The 16,452-nt window shown below is 36.3% G+C and overlaps 1 protein-coding gene across 4 annotated transcripts in view; it reads left to right on the forward strand.

Moving 5' to 3' along the window:
- Positions 1-15,912, forward strand: part of LOC135200999 (kelch-like protein 17) — a 148,790-nt gene extending 132,878 nt beyond the window's left edge. For 3 of the 4 annotated variants that reach the window (XM_064229808.1, XM_064229807.1, XM_064229809.1), the window contains exons 10-15: positions 2,180-2,370; positions 2,923-3,039; positions 4,884-5,139; positions 7,045-7,185; positions 8,372-8,503; positions 13,492-15,912. In XM_064229808.1, coding sequence (XP_064085878.1) covers positions 2,180-2,370; positions 2,923-3,039; positions 4,884-5,139; positions 7,045-7,185; positions 8,372-8,480 — 814 coding nt within the window. In that variant the 3' untranslated portion in view covers positions 8,481-8,503; positions 13,492-15,912. The remainder of the gene's footprint in view (positions 1-2,179; positions 2,371-2,922; positions 3,040-4,883; positions 5,140-7,044; positions 7,186-8,371; positions 8,504-13,491) is intronic. The other variant, XM_064229810.1, reaches the window with a different exon arrangement.
- Positions 15,913-16,452: the final 540 nt, after the last annotated feature.

Genomic DNA, 16,452 nt, shown 5'->3' on the forward strand with positions numbered 1-16,452 from the left:
GGTAAAGGGAAATACAGAAAGAAGAGATCTCACTTATAAGGAAAAGAGGAAAACAAACGAATAGCTTAATGAATAGATAAAACTGCATTAAAATGTAAGGAAAATAGTATTAGGGTAATAATATGAATTGCATCCACGCTTGAACTTTTGAACTTCCAACTGCACGAGATCCTCTGGGAGTCTGTTCCACACTCCAACAGTGTGAGGAATAAAGGACCTCTGGAATTGACAAGTTCGACAACGAGACTCATTTACAGCATATCGGTGCAGCTGTTCAACAAATCGGGTTGCTCTCAGCAGCTAAAGGAGATCAGGGATCAATCGTGAATGTGAAAGTTCTCTGTTAAAATAATAAACAAGAGACCATCCATCGATGGTCCAAGTCATAAATGCTAATATTATAAAACAGAAACCTGCCACCACGAACCAATCTATTTAAAGGAGGTAAATCTCTGGCAGAAGCAGATATCCACACAGGAGAACCGTATTCTAGTAAAGGAAGGACAAAAGACCTAAAACGGGTTGCAGTGAGTTTTATCACAGTTATAAATATATGAGGCTTTACGAATGATAGCGAACTTTCGTGCGGTATGGGAGTGAACACAATGGAACTTGTTTCATTGAAATAAATTTTTAACGCGTGTTAGAAATTTATGCATGTACACACACGCACACACCAATATTATATATATATATATATATTATATAATATATATTATTATATATATAAGTCATATCACTTTTCCGTGATTCATATACATATATCGAGCTACAATGTCCTTTGATATCTAATTCGCTCTACCTCGGAATTATATATTTTCATATATGCTTAACCGAAGGGGAATTTTTTTTCTCGATAATAGACTTGCCTGGATCGGGGCGCAAACCCAGGATCCTTCAAATCCAGAACGTCAGTGAAGCTTTTACTACTACACTATTATAATATATATATATATATATATATATATATATATATATATATATATATATTTAAAAAGCGAGTACCATGCCACATCTTCTAAAATCCTTGGGTATTTGATTAAGGCAAATCGTAAATAGTTTTAATCTCAGCGTCAATGAACTGTGTTAGATGCAGGTTTGTCATCGCTTACATTAACACACCTTTTTGCTTCGACCTGCACTTAACTTTGGCAACAGTAGCATGGAAAACTAAATGTCTCTTTAGTCTCAAGTGAGGTTTCTATGAAGCTTGGCTAAGTAGAGCAGATTTTTGTTTTCTAATAATATTGTTACCGAATATTTTGTTGCCATCGCGTTAAAAATTTAATGTTAATTAGGATAAGCATAGTAAAACTACGCGTAGAGACATTTTCGTAGTACGGGTGAAAAACAATGAGCGTAAAAACCTTGTAGTATTAGAATTGATCAATATGGTCGGTTCGCGCTCTCATTCAGTCATGGAAAGTTCCCGTGAGACTGCGTTCAGGATTTCTTCTGGGGCTGTTGACGTGGGGTTGTTGTGGGGGAGGGGAGGGGGTGGTTGTTTGTTACGTAGCCATCTGCCTATTGTGTTAAGATCCGTCTCCCGAAGATCAATTTTATGGGTCATTTTCTTGAGACAACTACAGTAAGTCGTTTAAGATCACATAAAAATTCTTGCGGCAATAAATATTCATTCTTGACAAACTAATAAATGAGTAAGCAGACCTTTTGCTGTTGTAAGGATTTTATATGCTGTTTTTTTTTTCATTATTACAGAGGAGAGAGAGAGAGAGAGAGAGAGAGAGAGAGAGAGGTATATGATGTTTTGAACTATTTACTTGGCTATTACTCCTTCCCGTCGGTGCTCTACCGTTTTTTTATCATTATATCACACAATTTAATAGAACATTAACTGATCATTCATAGTTGTTATCTCTCTCTCTCTCTCTCTCTCTCTCTCTCTCTCTCTCTCTCTCTCTCTCTCTCTCTTCCAGTTGCCACCCACAGCATTCGACAGAATGTCATTATGATAAGTACACAATATCCTTTTAAGGTCAATAGTCATAACAGACTTTTAAGGAAACGCTTCTATATTGTCCTTCCCTGTCAGAGAGAGAGAGAGAGAGAGAGAGAGAGAGAGAGAGAGAGAGAGAGAGAGAGAGAGAGAATCTTACTTTCAAAAAATACTTCCGAAGAACCGCAGGATATAGTACGACGTCTGATTCTATTCTGACAGGTCTCGAGCAGGTGTAGCCGCCCTTGGAAGGTATCTGTACGTCATGGGAGGGTACGACGGGGCCTGTGACCTGTCGTCGGCCGAGATGTACAACCCGAGCATCAACAAGTGGATCAACATCACCGCCATGGGCACCAAGCGGTCGTGTTTAGGAATCGGAGTGACGAACGGTCTCATATACTGTGTGGGAGGTAAGCACAAGTAAAAACGAAAAATCTTATCTTATGGTATTGGTATCATTATCATTAGATTGTGCCATGTTTGTAACGTGTTACTACTGCTATTATTATTGATTTTAATTGTCTGAGTCTAATGCAACTTGGAGACCATAACGTTGAAGCTAATGTATTTCACCTTTCTTTGGTTTCACCTTGACCGATTTCTCAAGGTTTCAGGGTAATGAAATGACCAAAATAATATCTTTTTTTATCGTTTTCATGGGCCGTGGCTTAGAGTTTCCAGGACCCTCTAAGTACAGAAAACTCGATTGCACCATAGAAACTTTGGCGCATGTTTTACTTATTTCCAATTCAATCTAGCAGTATCAGATTAGAGGAGAAGTCTAGATTCATTGGTTTCAAGTTACATGAGGGTGACACATTCATTCATACCGTTTCCCTCACTCATAATGATAGCAAGAAAATGGAGATATTAACCCTACATTTATATGCTTCGATGGTAACTATCTTTGTTTTATATATCTAATCAAAAGCAGTAAAGGAAATCTATTTATCACAATCCAGGGTACGATGGAGCGAGTTGTCTTAGCAGCGTTGAGAGGTACGATCCTCTTACTGGAATCTGGACCTCCTGCCCTGCCATGGCTACAAGAAGAAGATATTGCCGTGTGGCAATACTAGGTACGTTTGTACTCTCTCTCTCTCTCTCTCTCTCTCTCTCTCTCTCTCTCTCTCTCTCTCTCTTCCAAGCGTTATAATTTTTAATGGAGGGTAGTTTTTAGTTAATCAATAATGCTAGTTCTTACTTCCAGCATTCCTCTTCATTACGTTTGATTTTTTTTTGTGTTTGAATGCTCCTGATTGTGTTCATGTTGGAATGGTCCGTTCCAGTCTATTTTCTTTTATTTCATTTCTTTGCCTTTTTCCACCATTTCCATTTGATTTTACTGTTGTTTAGATACTGACATTTTATCTATGTTCTTTTCCTATGTCTCACTTGTCTTTTTTTCCTCTTGATATGAGATTTTTTTTTATTGTTCATCTCCCTTACAGTTCATCTCCCTTGCATTTTTTCTTTATTTTTTTGCTTTGGAATATTTGCTTGTCTAACTGCTCTCTTGCCATTCATTTTCTTATATTTAATTCACACTAATTTTTTCCTCTCCTATTTCCATTGTCTTTATTCCCCATCTATTATGTCTTCTCACCTGTCTGTTTATCCTGTTTTTTTTGCGTTTGATGTTAGCTCCTCTTTAGATCATCTGTTCCCATCTGTTTTCTAATATTTCACCTCATATCTTTGCCATCGTTCTCTTTTGTGCCTTTTCCTGCTCAAGTCATTGCTTCCCATCTATTTTATCATCTTTTATCTCACTGCTCTTTGCTTTTCTTTATTTACGTGTGGTTTCGTCCCCGTTTTAATGCTCTCTTCCCGTCTGTGTCATTAGATTTGATAAGACTTGTCTTTTCTTATATGTCATCTCTCTTGTCATTTTCCCATTCATTTTACCATCCTTTTTTTTTATAATATCTTATCTGGCATAACATTCAGTTTCATTTTCTCCACAGCCATCTATCTATTCATTCGTTTTTGTGCTCCATTAACGTTTACATTTTCAATATTTTGATGATGAATAAGAAGCCCCCTTTACTTACATTATCAGTCTGCAGAATAAAGTTAGTTCAGCTTACGTTCTATTTACTTTTTTGCCTCATTCATCTGTTCTCTGTTGTTCATTGTTTGCCTAATTGATTTCCACGTCACTTGTCACTTATTTTGAAGACAAATGCTTCACCCACTTGGTATTGAGAGCTCACTTCCGAAACTGTTATTTTCGATATCAGAATCATGGCTATCCTCAGCCACTCCTCAATGAAAAGACGTCGATTTTCTTTTTGTATGACGAGAGAGAGAAAGCGTAAAAACTTAGTTCATGACAGTGGTCACCCAAGTACACATTCCGCCACTTTGGCATCGATGGGGCAGCATCAATTATATCGGTCTGCATCACTGATTGTCCAGTGCAGCTGTAAGATTATTTTAATCAGGGCCGGTGTTAAGAATTGCGGGGCCCAATTATATAGGAAATTATAGAAATGAAGACGATTTTGTAAAAGGTCTAATACAAGAATGATTTTCCAAAAAGAACATTTTTGTTAATATAGTGTGCAGTAGGCTTGTAATGTGGGGAATAATACTGCCTCATTTTTCATTTCATATTTTTGGTGGCGGTTTATTCCTCTTAGGTTACAGAGAAGACTTCAAACGGTAACACTGGCGCCCCCCCATAACCCCCACCCATACCCACCACCGTAACAAAACAACCCCCCCCCCCCCCCCCCGACACACACACCCCAACAACTGAAGGCCCGGTTGCCGCGGTTTGATGAAAATCGTCAAATAGGCTTCAAACCGGCCCTGATTTTATTGAAAGCAACCCCTCCCCCCCCAAAAAAAAAAAAAAATATATCAACAACAAAAACCCGCAGTATTTCAGTGACTTTTCATGGCTTATTCCTCACAGACAATAACATCTACGGCTTGGGAGGGTTCGATTCGACCAACTACCAGTGCACCGTCGAGAGACTCGATCCCAGGGTTGGCAAGTGGATGTCGGTGCCGCCCATGATGAGTCGCCGGAGCAGCAGTGGGGCGGCGTTGCTGGGAGGGATGTTATACTGCGTGGGTGGAAATGACGGTACAATGTGTATGTCCTCTGCAGAGAGGTTCAACCCAAGAAGGAACACGTGGGAGCCCATCACAGCCATGCATTCCAGGAGGTAGGTGACAGAGGGAGATAGTGAGCGGAGGTTTGTTATTTACTCTCTCTCTCTCTCTCTCTCTCACTCTCTCTCTCTCTCTCTCTCATTTCAAGTTCCTATGTAAATGCCATGGGACAAAGAATATTTGAGAACTACGTTTACCCTTTTAATAAAAAGCAGTTTCGATAAGACAGGGATACTTATCTTAGTTTTGATGTGCGAAGAATAATGAAAGTTTTACTCTTGGGACTCCTGAATTGACTTTAGATATAAGTCGATATTGTTATTAAAGCCAACAACCTACCAGGATTGTAAAAATCTGCTGGTGTAAGTGCTCATTCGCGAGTGCTGTACTTCCACAATGTCAGTGAGAAATCTAATCATGAGTTTTTGCATAATTGCATAATTGTATGAAATAATTTGGTCATGTGGAAAGACTCAAACTCTCTCTCATGAGGACCCCAGTCTCATATGACTCTCATGTCACTTTTAAGGTTGAAAATTTTGCTTCCAAAGCTGTAACCAAAACCTGATATTTTAGTTTTATGTCGTGTCCATTCATTCAGTGTAAAAAAAAAAAAACTCAATGAGGTAGAATCAGATTAAATAACGAATATGTTTTAGAGCATAGCTCACAAGAATACTGTGAAAGAGCGTCCCAAGTTCGTTTTGCATGTTGGCAATTAGGATCCATGTCAGGAAAATTATCTAGCTGTCTGCCAATACCTACATTTTCATGGCGTTTCTTCTGAATTTATTGATAATGCCCATGCTCGTTTATGGGTTAAGCTTTATAAACATTGACCAACTTAATGTTTCAAGTGCTTTGAGTATATTCATGTGTTGGAAATATGATCTAAGCCTGTAAAAAGCTTTATTTGTTCCTGTGAATCATCTCCCAACTAGAAATTTTACCCTCCATATTTATTACAGAAAGAGAGGTTTATTTAGGCTCTTGATAATTTCATCAGCCTTGGGAAGGAAGACACTTAGTTTTATGGGATAACAGAACCCATGGAACTACTCGTGCTTCAGTTGTAAAGTCCCGTAGTGGTGTTTCTTATCAGTCAGCAAATAGTAACTCCTTTAATTTCAAACTAGATTGTTCTGTTTCTGATATAATTGCCAGTAATAAACATTATATAGTTCAACCTGAAGTTCATGAAAATCCTTTGTTACCAACTGTTCTTACTGCTCAGTCACCTGTACAGTCTGACTTTATTAGCACCCTAACAAATATAATGTAGAGCCTTCAAGCTGTGCTGATACTAATCAGAATTCCAATAAATCCCCAAAGTGTTTCTTCACCAAAGGCCAAGAGGTTTTGAAAGACCTCACAAGATTCTGTTCATTCAGATTTTGATCATTCTTCTCTGACATTCCCGTCTTGACAAACAAGATTTTCAAAGCTGCATTATATTCAGGACGGATAAAGGAGTTAAAAAAAAAAAAAAAAAAAAACAAAAAAAAAAAAAAAACTAGGAACCAGTACTAAAATGGGCTCAGTGAGTACACAACATCACACCCGACTTAACATATACTAGGTGAGGGGACTTTGTCTGAGGGGTCCTTTCTTCTCCCATGTCAATTACTGCCTGCACTCTCTTACCTTCCCTTTCTAAAGCAATCTGACTTTGAAAAGAATGACTTACTTCTTTTCTATGGGAGTCATTCACTTGAATGAATGATCTCATACACTTTCAATGTACTATTTTTCAATAATTATTGGCCGAACCAGTTATTTTTTTCTCTTTTCAAACTTTACATATAATTTCCCACTTTGTTTGATTTTTAACAGTGAATTAAAGGGTTACAATTTAAAATACAGGAATGAATTATCCATAAACGTTTCTGATTGTGCAATTGGGACCACAAGCATATACTGTCTCATTCACCCATGACGCTTTGCCCATCCACTCCCAGGTCAACCCACGAAGTCGTTGAGATCGATGGGTTCCTCTACGCTCTGGGCGGAAACGACGGGTCCTCCTCTCTGAATTCGGTCGAGCGATATGATGCCAAACTTAATAAATGGGTGTTGGTGACATCCATGTTAGCAAGAAGGTAAGACAACGCCATAATTTTACAGTGAAATATGTAAGGACGGCGAATGTAAGTTGTGTTCATGGAAGAAACCATCAAAAGGTCTTACAGTTTAGCATGTATTTATTCAAGGGCTTGAAAAAGAAGTATGTATTCGTATGCCAAGTCCTTCTCAAACTACTGTAGTACATTTTTATCCCAAGTGATTGATGATTTATTGGATGTTGATCGAAGGACTTGTTGAGGCACACTATGGGTCAGTTGGGTGTCTCAATGTTATACTTCTCATATCCTGCTCTCTTTTTCAAGCCAATAATGTGATGTAATATTTTAGCATAACCTTACCTACATTTAGTGTGATGGTATTAAAAGGAGTCCCGTGAACATGGAAATAAAATTGATTAGCATGTTTTGTGATTCAAACTGTTAGCTTGATTTCTGGTGTTTAGCAGTAGTTTCTCATTTATGCTAATATATTTTTATCGGGATCCATTTCAGCAAAAGTAATTATTTTTCACAATTGAATTCATAAATGAGTATATTTCCCGTTCAATATATTCAATGACTTATTTTTCTAGATGTACCGATTTTTAGTCAGGATTTTAATTGCTGAAATGAATTCTCTCAGACTCTTTCCAGTCTCTTTACTTAGGATTTATCCAATTAGAAATTTCCTTAAGGTTTTTTAGTTAATAAAATTCTGATGACCCAGCCTTTCTGTTCTGAAACTCTCATTAATCATAGTTGTCATTGTGGTGTCTATATATATTCTTGAGGGGCTAACCCGCTGGAGGTGTTAAAAACAACCTGGCGTGTTCTCAATCGCATCCAGTACAGAATCTGTGAGCTGTCCCTGATCCAGGGTCATTTTACTGTTGATCCTGTTTGTAGATAAGGAATGACCTTAAGTTAAAATAAAAAAAGTAAAGAGAGACTCATCTGTCTTTGTCTTATTTAAAGGAAGTACTTCCATTATGACGCTGCTTTAAGACAGTAGTCTTGCGTTAGTTGATATTTTTCCCCATTTGCTCAAACCTAAACTCTCATCTCCGACACATATATTTGTTTGTGTTCCTCCCAGGCTTTCTTTGTGGACACATTCTGTCATGATGTATGTTCTGTTGAAATCCTATTGGGTATTAAGGTTAACCCCGGTTGTGGTCGTCCAACTAATTCTTTTCCTTCCAATCCATTTGCCATCCTGCAGGTCATCTGTAGGGGCCACGGTGCTGGACTGCAACCTGCCGGAAAAAGAGCTCCTATCCCCTGTCCACCATCTTTCCTTTTACCCATCCAACTATTGTAGGAAAAGCTAACAAAATATGCTCACGGTTGTGGGGTAAAGTGATTTCATTTTGTTTTTTCCTTAGTTTTAGTATTTTATTTTGATATATTTATCTGTTCGTGTAATTTTGAGCGTTAGAAGTATTTTCTTTTACGATTTACAATCTGTTGATATAGAGGTAGATTATGTTCTTTGCATACCTTTTGGGATTTTGCGTAAGCACTATTTTAAGAGGCTTTGCAGCCTAAAAATGCATTATGTACCTTTTCCTTCTCTCTTTCCTGTAGAGTATCTTTAACTTTTCTTTCCTGAGTACAGTATCTTTAATGTTTGTAGAATATCTCGTATTGGACTTGGTACTTATTACGTTACTTTGTTTCATTTGCTGGATAGAATTTTGAGTACTTTAGTTTATGATTTCTAATTAAGGGTTCTTGTATTGGAAAATTTCTTGATAGTTTTAATTCAATATTAAATCGCCGTATTTTGCGCTGTTACTAAAAGAAACATTTAATCCACTAATCTCTTCAGGAATTTGTATGAAAACTTGTGAATTGAAGTCTCTTTTATATGCGTTCAGTGCTCCATAAACGATTAAGGAACAATCCAAACCTATGTTACCAGAAGTTGCATCCGCTGTTGGTCTCATTACAGGCAAATATTTGACAAATGATCTTGAATTGGGAACCGAAATGAGCTAATAATATGTCGATGTGACCTTAGACAAAATTGTTTTCAGGGAACGGTCTGACTAAACTCCATGACTATGAAAAGATAAGTAGTATGAGGCATGTTTCGAGATATTAGATTTTTTGGTATGATTAATGATGAGATATTTGGTATTATTAATTACTCGAGAAAACGAAAGGGCTTCCTGTCTCATTCAGTCACGTTTAAGCGGAATATTTGATAGGTCAGCAATGGCCTTAAGTCGTTAATAAGACGAACAAGTAAAGTTCAAGACCAAGATACAAAAAATCCATGCCACTAATAATTGGCTGTGCAGTCTTCCTCTGTTAGCAAAGGACAAATTAGAAGGAGGGAAATCATTCGCAACACAGCTTTACACGTTACTAGCAAACAAAATCACAACTTTCCATGAAACCCTTACCAGCATAAAGCATTTCGACTGGAATTAGTCACTTGGTATAGAAACGCAATTAAATATCATGTGCATTAAGCATTACACCAGTCTAAGGTTCCTTACTCATGAACGGTAAGTCGTAGGCTGAACGTTGCCGGAACATTTCAGTCTAAATATGCCGTTCATTCTAACAGTCGGGCCTTTATTTTCGTGGGGTAAGATGCCACAGACTTCGAGAATTTTCATTCCTGACCTGACCAAATTATAGTATGATCACCTAGTGTTGAATCGCTGGATCTCTAGAAGCTTAAACTATATATATATATATATATATATCTATATAGATATATATAATATATATATTATATATATGATATGACTATATATATATATTATATACATAATTTTTTGAGCAAGTAGACATGAACCCTACTTCATATGTTATTTGAGATTCATGTAATTTATTTTTATGTTATCTAGTATCTGTCTATATTTATCGTCATTTTCCCTTAGTTGTTTCCCTTCTAAGATTATTCTTTATTCCTTTTTATCGGTGTCCTTGGGCTTGGTGCAATCTGCCTTTCCAACTAGGATTGTTCCTTGGCCCCAGCAGTAGTGATAGAAATAGTAATGTTAATAAATATGAACATATAGATTTAGACGACCTTTGGCAACAGTTTGAGGAATTCTCCTGATGACTGAGATTAGTCATGTGAATGAGACAAGTGAAAATCTTCACCTCAAAGATAAGATAAATAGGGAAGTCGAAGGAATAAGCCTGTACTTTGGCCGACTATGTTATTAGGATGCGAACTGATAGGAATGATTCATTCCGGTCCTCCAGCTGTTCTTATGGAAGAACTCTGCTGAAAAATAACACCTGATGATTCAGCATCTGCCTACAGATGTCAGGTCAAGTTCTTAGTAGAGCCTAACTGACCTTAATATATATATATATATATATATATATATATATATATATATTATATATAATTACATATATATTCTATATATCGATATTGATAGATATAAGTAAATATATATATATCATATATATATGTGTATATATATATATATATATATATATCTATATATATATATATATATATATATATATTATATATGTATATATTTATTTATTAAATACTAATTTGGAACTGCTGCAGGACAAATGCAAAAGGGAATGCCATAGGTAAACAGAAAAAGGTAACTAATTGGTATAAGATCGGTTATTTACGTATATACGTGTATGAAGACACCGTAATAGATATCATATTATGCAGGTTAAGAATTTGCTTTCAAATGAAAGCTAATGAAAACTTTCATCATAGAAAAAACGTAAAAATGTAATATCTATAAACTTTAACAGTTATTTTAGAAAGCACAAACAATTCAGCCAAATTTAAAAAAACAATAAATTTTTTTTTACAGAAAATAAAAGTAAATTCAAATATCCCTCATGGACTAAACCTGACATGGCGAGGTGATAAAATATGTAGAAAATAATTTTGGAACACATTTCTGTAATTTTGCAACTTTGAAAAATAATACCTTTATTCTTTCCAGTCAACAAAAATAAATGAAAAATTTGTATGGAAGGTTAAAGACGCTTTCATAATGCATCAAAAGTTTTGCGAACTTCGAACAGCAATAACCGTTTTGATTCAAGTGAGGAAGCAGAAGCTCTTTTAAATTAAGTAGCTTATTAGAAAAAGATTATCATATGATAAACAGGAAATTAGCTTTTTAAAAATCACATGGAAGTAAAAACCTCTGTTATAAAAATTCTGTCAAAATTATGCACACTTCGAATGAAAATAGTTACTGTTTCTAAATGACAGTCTATTTGCAGGAGTTTTATCTTGCACTAAACCTTACTAGGTGTGGTGGAAATTTTTTTTTATGAAAGTACTTTGGGTGAGAACCATAAAGGCCGCCATACACTGAACGATTGTATGGATGACTGTCTGAACGATTGCCGTTATCGACACACACACGCACTGTTCAGACAGTGTGAACGATCTCCGCACCGATTTCAGTCTGAACAAAGATTTTGTCTCGAGAAGACATGGCATCATCTCTAGAAGAGACGTGCGCGATAGCGTTATATCGCAGACAAACCCATACATTGAACGACCTGTGTATGACAGACTTCAGTTGCAAGCCAGCAACCTCGTCGTGACAGATTCCCGCTGAAATCGTTCAGACACGAAGCTCCGCCCACTTTTGCATTCAGACAAGCCCATACACAATGTTTTTGTGAACGATACAGACAATCGTTCATACAATCGTTCAGTGTATGGGGCCCTTTAGTCGTAACTAGTCACAACAACACAGTGATTAAGCACTGAATAATCACCGTAGTGAAGTCGAAACACACTTCCATCTCCATCCTGGTCTGAAGGCCAAAAGCTTTGGTATGTTCTGTATCACCGCTCAACGCGATCAAGAGCTAACTTAACGAAATACGTAATTATTGTTCATTGTTTCAGTAGACGAAAGCTATTCACATGGAACAAACACACAGGGGTCGTTGACTGGAAATTCAAGCTTCCAAAGAATGTTGGTTTCAACTTCCCATCGTAGACCCGACATTTGAGTAGTATTCCACGACACTAACCACTAGACTAGATAGTAAATCCTTAATTTTAGATAAGAATCCCAGTACCTAAATAGAATACACAAGAGACATGAGGCTGAAGGGCGGAGCAAGGGGAGAGTGAAGACAAGGTCTGAAGGCGTTGCTTTCTGATCGGCTACAGACAGACACAGGAGTGCTGGCATTCTGTTGGATGGCTGCCCAGTACTCCAGGCACCCTACACCCGCATTGAGGGAGGTGGACGTTTTGCATTGTTTTCCTTCCGGGAATCACGCGCACATGTGTAGGCAGAGGTAGTTTGAGAAAAAGATGAAATATCGCAAAAAAAAAAAAAAAAAAAAACGCACAGGAAGATGCTCTGCTTATTTTTTCTAAGGGCCACATATAATTATTATATATGTAATATATATATATATATATATATATATATATATATATATATATATATATATATATATATATATATATATATATATATATACATATATATAATTCATATACATATATATATATATATATATATATATATATATATATATATATATATATATATGTATGTATATATATGATTAAGTGAAACCCGGAAAGCCTGAATAAGAGGAGAGCTGTTTCCTTCCAATGCTAAATCAGTTTATTTTTCGTTCTGTGTGGGTTTTTCTTCGTTTTATATACACAAAACTTATATTTCATAGTATATATATATATATATACATTTATATATATATAAAATATCAAATACCACAAAGGAACAGTTATTCGATGGATTGGTTGCTAGGCCTTTCGACACACGGTCCTTTACCAACAGACTAGTCTGCTAGTAAAGGACTGTGTGTCGAAAGGCCTAGCAACCACTCCGTTCATAAACTTTTCCTTCGTGGCATTTGCCTTTGTTTATACATTTATCACGTTCCATATCTTCGTGAACCAGTTATACATAATATATATATATATATATATATATATATATATATATATATATATATATATATATATATATATATGTACACTCACAGGAAAATGATGATAGGCAGAAATCCGTACCAAGCACTTTTGCCTTTATTGAGGCATTGTTCCTGGACAATGCCTCAACAAATGCGATTGGCACAGATTTCTGCCTATCATTTTCCTGTGGTATATAATGAAGTCACGTACAACTACTGTGATTTATTAAGCATTTACACACACCTATTATCTATATAGATATACATATATTATATATATATATATATATGTATATATATATATATATATATTATATATATATATATATATATATATATATATATATATACTGAATGCATACATATATCCTTTGAGCCAAACTAAATTACTAATGATTGTGTTTTGCATTTCCTCAGGTCTTCAGTTGGAGCTGCGGTGCTGGATTGCCTCCAGTTAGAGAGAGGTTTAGCCAAATCGACTTGACAGGGAGAGCGGTATCCTTCGCTCATGACCTAAGTCCTCCATGGAAATACAAAAAAGATCATTCCTCCATAGTCAGTTCAAGTTAACTTAGTACACCTCACGGTCAAGTGGATATGAATGGTGTCTGTATCGTCTTTTCGACTTGTTTTTGCAAACGCAATCTCTATATGTTCATGGCTATTGACAGTCCAGTTTTGTAATATGTACCGTACATTTACATGCCTCTTTAGCGAGACATTTTCTCGTCTTGCTGCAATCTTAGTTGTCAAAATAGGGGAAGGGGAAAAAGGTTTTTCCGATGACATACTACGTACCTACGTTGGAATGGTGTTAGCTCCCTCTGGGAACCTCTGAAAACACGCTTCTTTGGTAAGTGAATCCTTCATCTTGGGTCAGAAGTATAACCACTGCAGGTGTTTGATCCAAAGGTCAACTCAGGTCATCATTCTTAGCTTTTTTAATGGAAGACTAAGATAAATTCCCGGTGCAGCTTGGACCAATATGATACTAGTCACTAAACTATTTTTAGGCAGTTGCTGTGAAGTGAAATGTATTCTAGTCAATCAATATTTAGTCGTCTGCTGTTGAACTAAGGAATAAAACAGTTATTTATTGCCAGTTCTTTTACAGAGCGTTGATCTAGCTTTCTGAAGTGCATAGGCAGGCCTACTGCTGCTACAAGGTGTTATTGGTTTATGCTCTGGTGAATCCTCATTGCCGACTGCCATAAAGCTCTTTGAATTAAATCCGTGAAAGCAGCATGTTTTTCGTGCCAGTGCGTAGCAAACAATTCATTTTCAGTGCAAGCGTCTTCGTTTGGGTAATAGAGAAAAGCTTGGAAATACTACCCCTACAACAACATGCCTTAGTGAGTCTTGTGAACAATGAAGACATTCACGCTGCTTGTACAAAGTTTTACTGTGGAATTTATTTTCCGAGGCGGGATGCCAATTCATGATTATTTTTTTGTCAAAATGTCAGTTCATGTTTGAATTTAATATATTTTTCACACTCAGCAAATTTATAGTCTGTGGGATTGGGGGTAAAATGCTGATTCCATATGGATATAGAACAGGTAGAGTAGAAAGAAGTGTCAGAACTCTTTTGGGACGCCGAGAGAGAACTGGTAGCGGTTGGTTGAAACCGGTAAAACTGCTTCAGCTACAGCATCTCCCAGAAGCATTGTTCGTCATAAAACAAAACAAAATGCTAGAAATCTTAGTCTAGTCTTCTGTTTAAGGAGAAAGTAATTTGTTAATTAACAAGTGGTACTATTTTAATGTAACAATTTAGAATAATCATTTAGCTGGTAGATTCGTAGCATACAGTAGGTTGATTTACGTTATTTACAGTAACACGTAAATGCATGCAACAGTGTAATGACAGTTCAAAGTACCAGTATCATCAAATGATTTTCCTCAAGCAAAACAACAGTTTCCCCACAGATTTCAGTATAAAACGGTATGCAGACAAATAGTTGATGGTAAAAAGTATTGATTCGAAATGTCGGTGAACTCAATGTCGAAATATCCAAAATGCTCTGAAAGCAAAGTAGTGAACAGGAAGCGTCAAAAGGCAGCTACCAAAGTGCCACCTACAGTATATTTACACAACTTTTCTCCAATAAACCGGTCCATTCGGACATTATTCCACCTCTCTCCTTCTCTGAATTCAAAATTGCCAGATCAGTTCTGCCTCTCTCGTTAAAAAATATTCCTTTTTTTGAAGTGAAAGAATAAAAACCAACAAGGAAGACAAGAAGTCACCAGAAGTAAATTTAGCACTGAAAACAACAGCTATAATTATTTTGAATACTGAAGGAACAAAATTCCATTTTTTATTTAGAAATTAATATTAACTTGCCAAATTAAATGTAAATGCATTAGGGATCAACATGAAGATTTGTAAGACAGTTATCAGGCCTGTATTATTATAAGGGGGTAGGAACTTGGGGACTTAGAGGAAGAGGAGGGACTGTTGGAAAGAACCGAGATGAGGATGATGAGATGGATTGCTGGAATATCGCTACTGGAAAGGAGGGAAAGTCAAGATATAAGAAGAATGTATGGAATATATCATGTAAAGGAGAAGGCTAGGGTAGCTCGTCTGAGTTACTATGGCCATGTACTAAGAAGAGAGGAGGTGGAACCAGTCAAGAGAGATAAGACCGGTCAAGTGATGGGGAGGAGGAGGATCCTGCTATACAGTGGATCTAAAAGGTAAAATAGACGAAGCAGCAGACATTGTTTATGATAATGAGATAACTTAATGTGAAAATAAAGCTTCTTTGAAGACGAAAACATTGATTCAATTAGTATCCAGGAAAAAAATTAATTTTTTCAGTTCACAACATCATCAGGTGTATTTTATACATACATATATATATATATATATATATATATATATATATATATATATATATATATATATATATATATATATATATATATACTATATATATATATATATATATATATATATATATATATATATATAGCGAGAGAGAGAGGAGAGAGCGAGGGAGGGAGAATTACTGTCCCAGCCACCGAGTCATGGGGAACTTTTTTCCTCATTCACACTAAATGTTGCATTTGATAAACCCGATGACTGCTCAAATCTGACATCCAAGTCGGGTGCAAGGGTGTTGAGAAAACCTGCTGTAGGTGCACCTGTCGGTAGAAAACTGTAAGAAGTATGTAAAGGGGTTCTGTCACACACAAAGAGGATGCGTGATGTGGAACCATGGTGAGATGAATGGTGCTAACTGGACAAGGGCTGTGGTTGGGACGAAGGTGCGCCCTTTGGAAATACTTGCGTAGGGCTTTCCAGATATAGCCAGATTAATTTTTGGAGGAAATGTACTAATTTACCTTATTCATGCACACATACGTATG

This window comes from Macrobrachium nipponense, chromosome 27, assembly GCF_015104395.2.
Source record: "Macrobrachium nipponense isolate FS-2020 chromosome 27, ASM1510439v2, whole genome shotgun sequence".
Lineage (NCBI taxonomy): Eukaryota > Metazoa > Arthropoda > Malacostraca > Decapoda > Palaemonidae > Macrobrachium > Macrobrachium nipponense.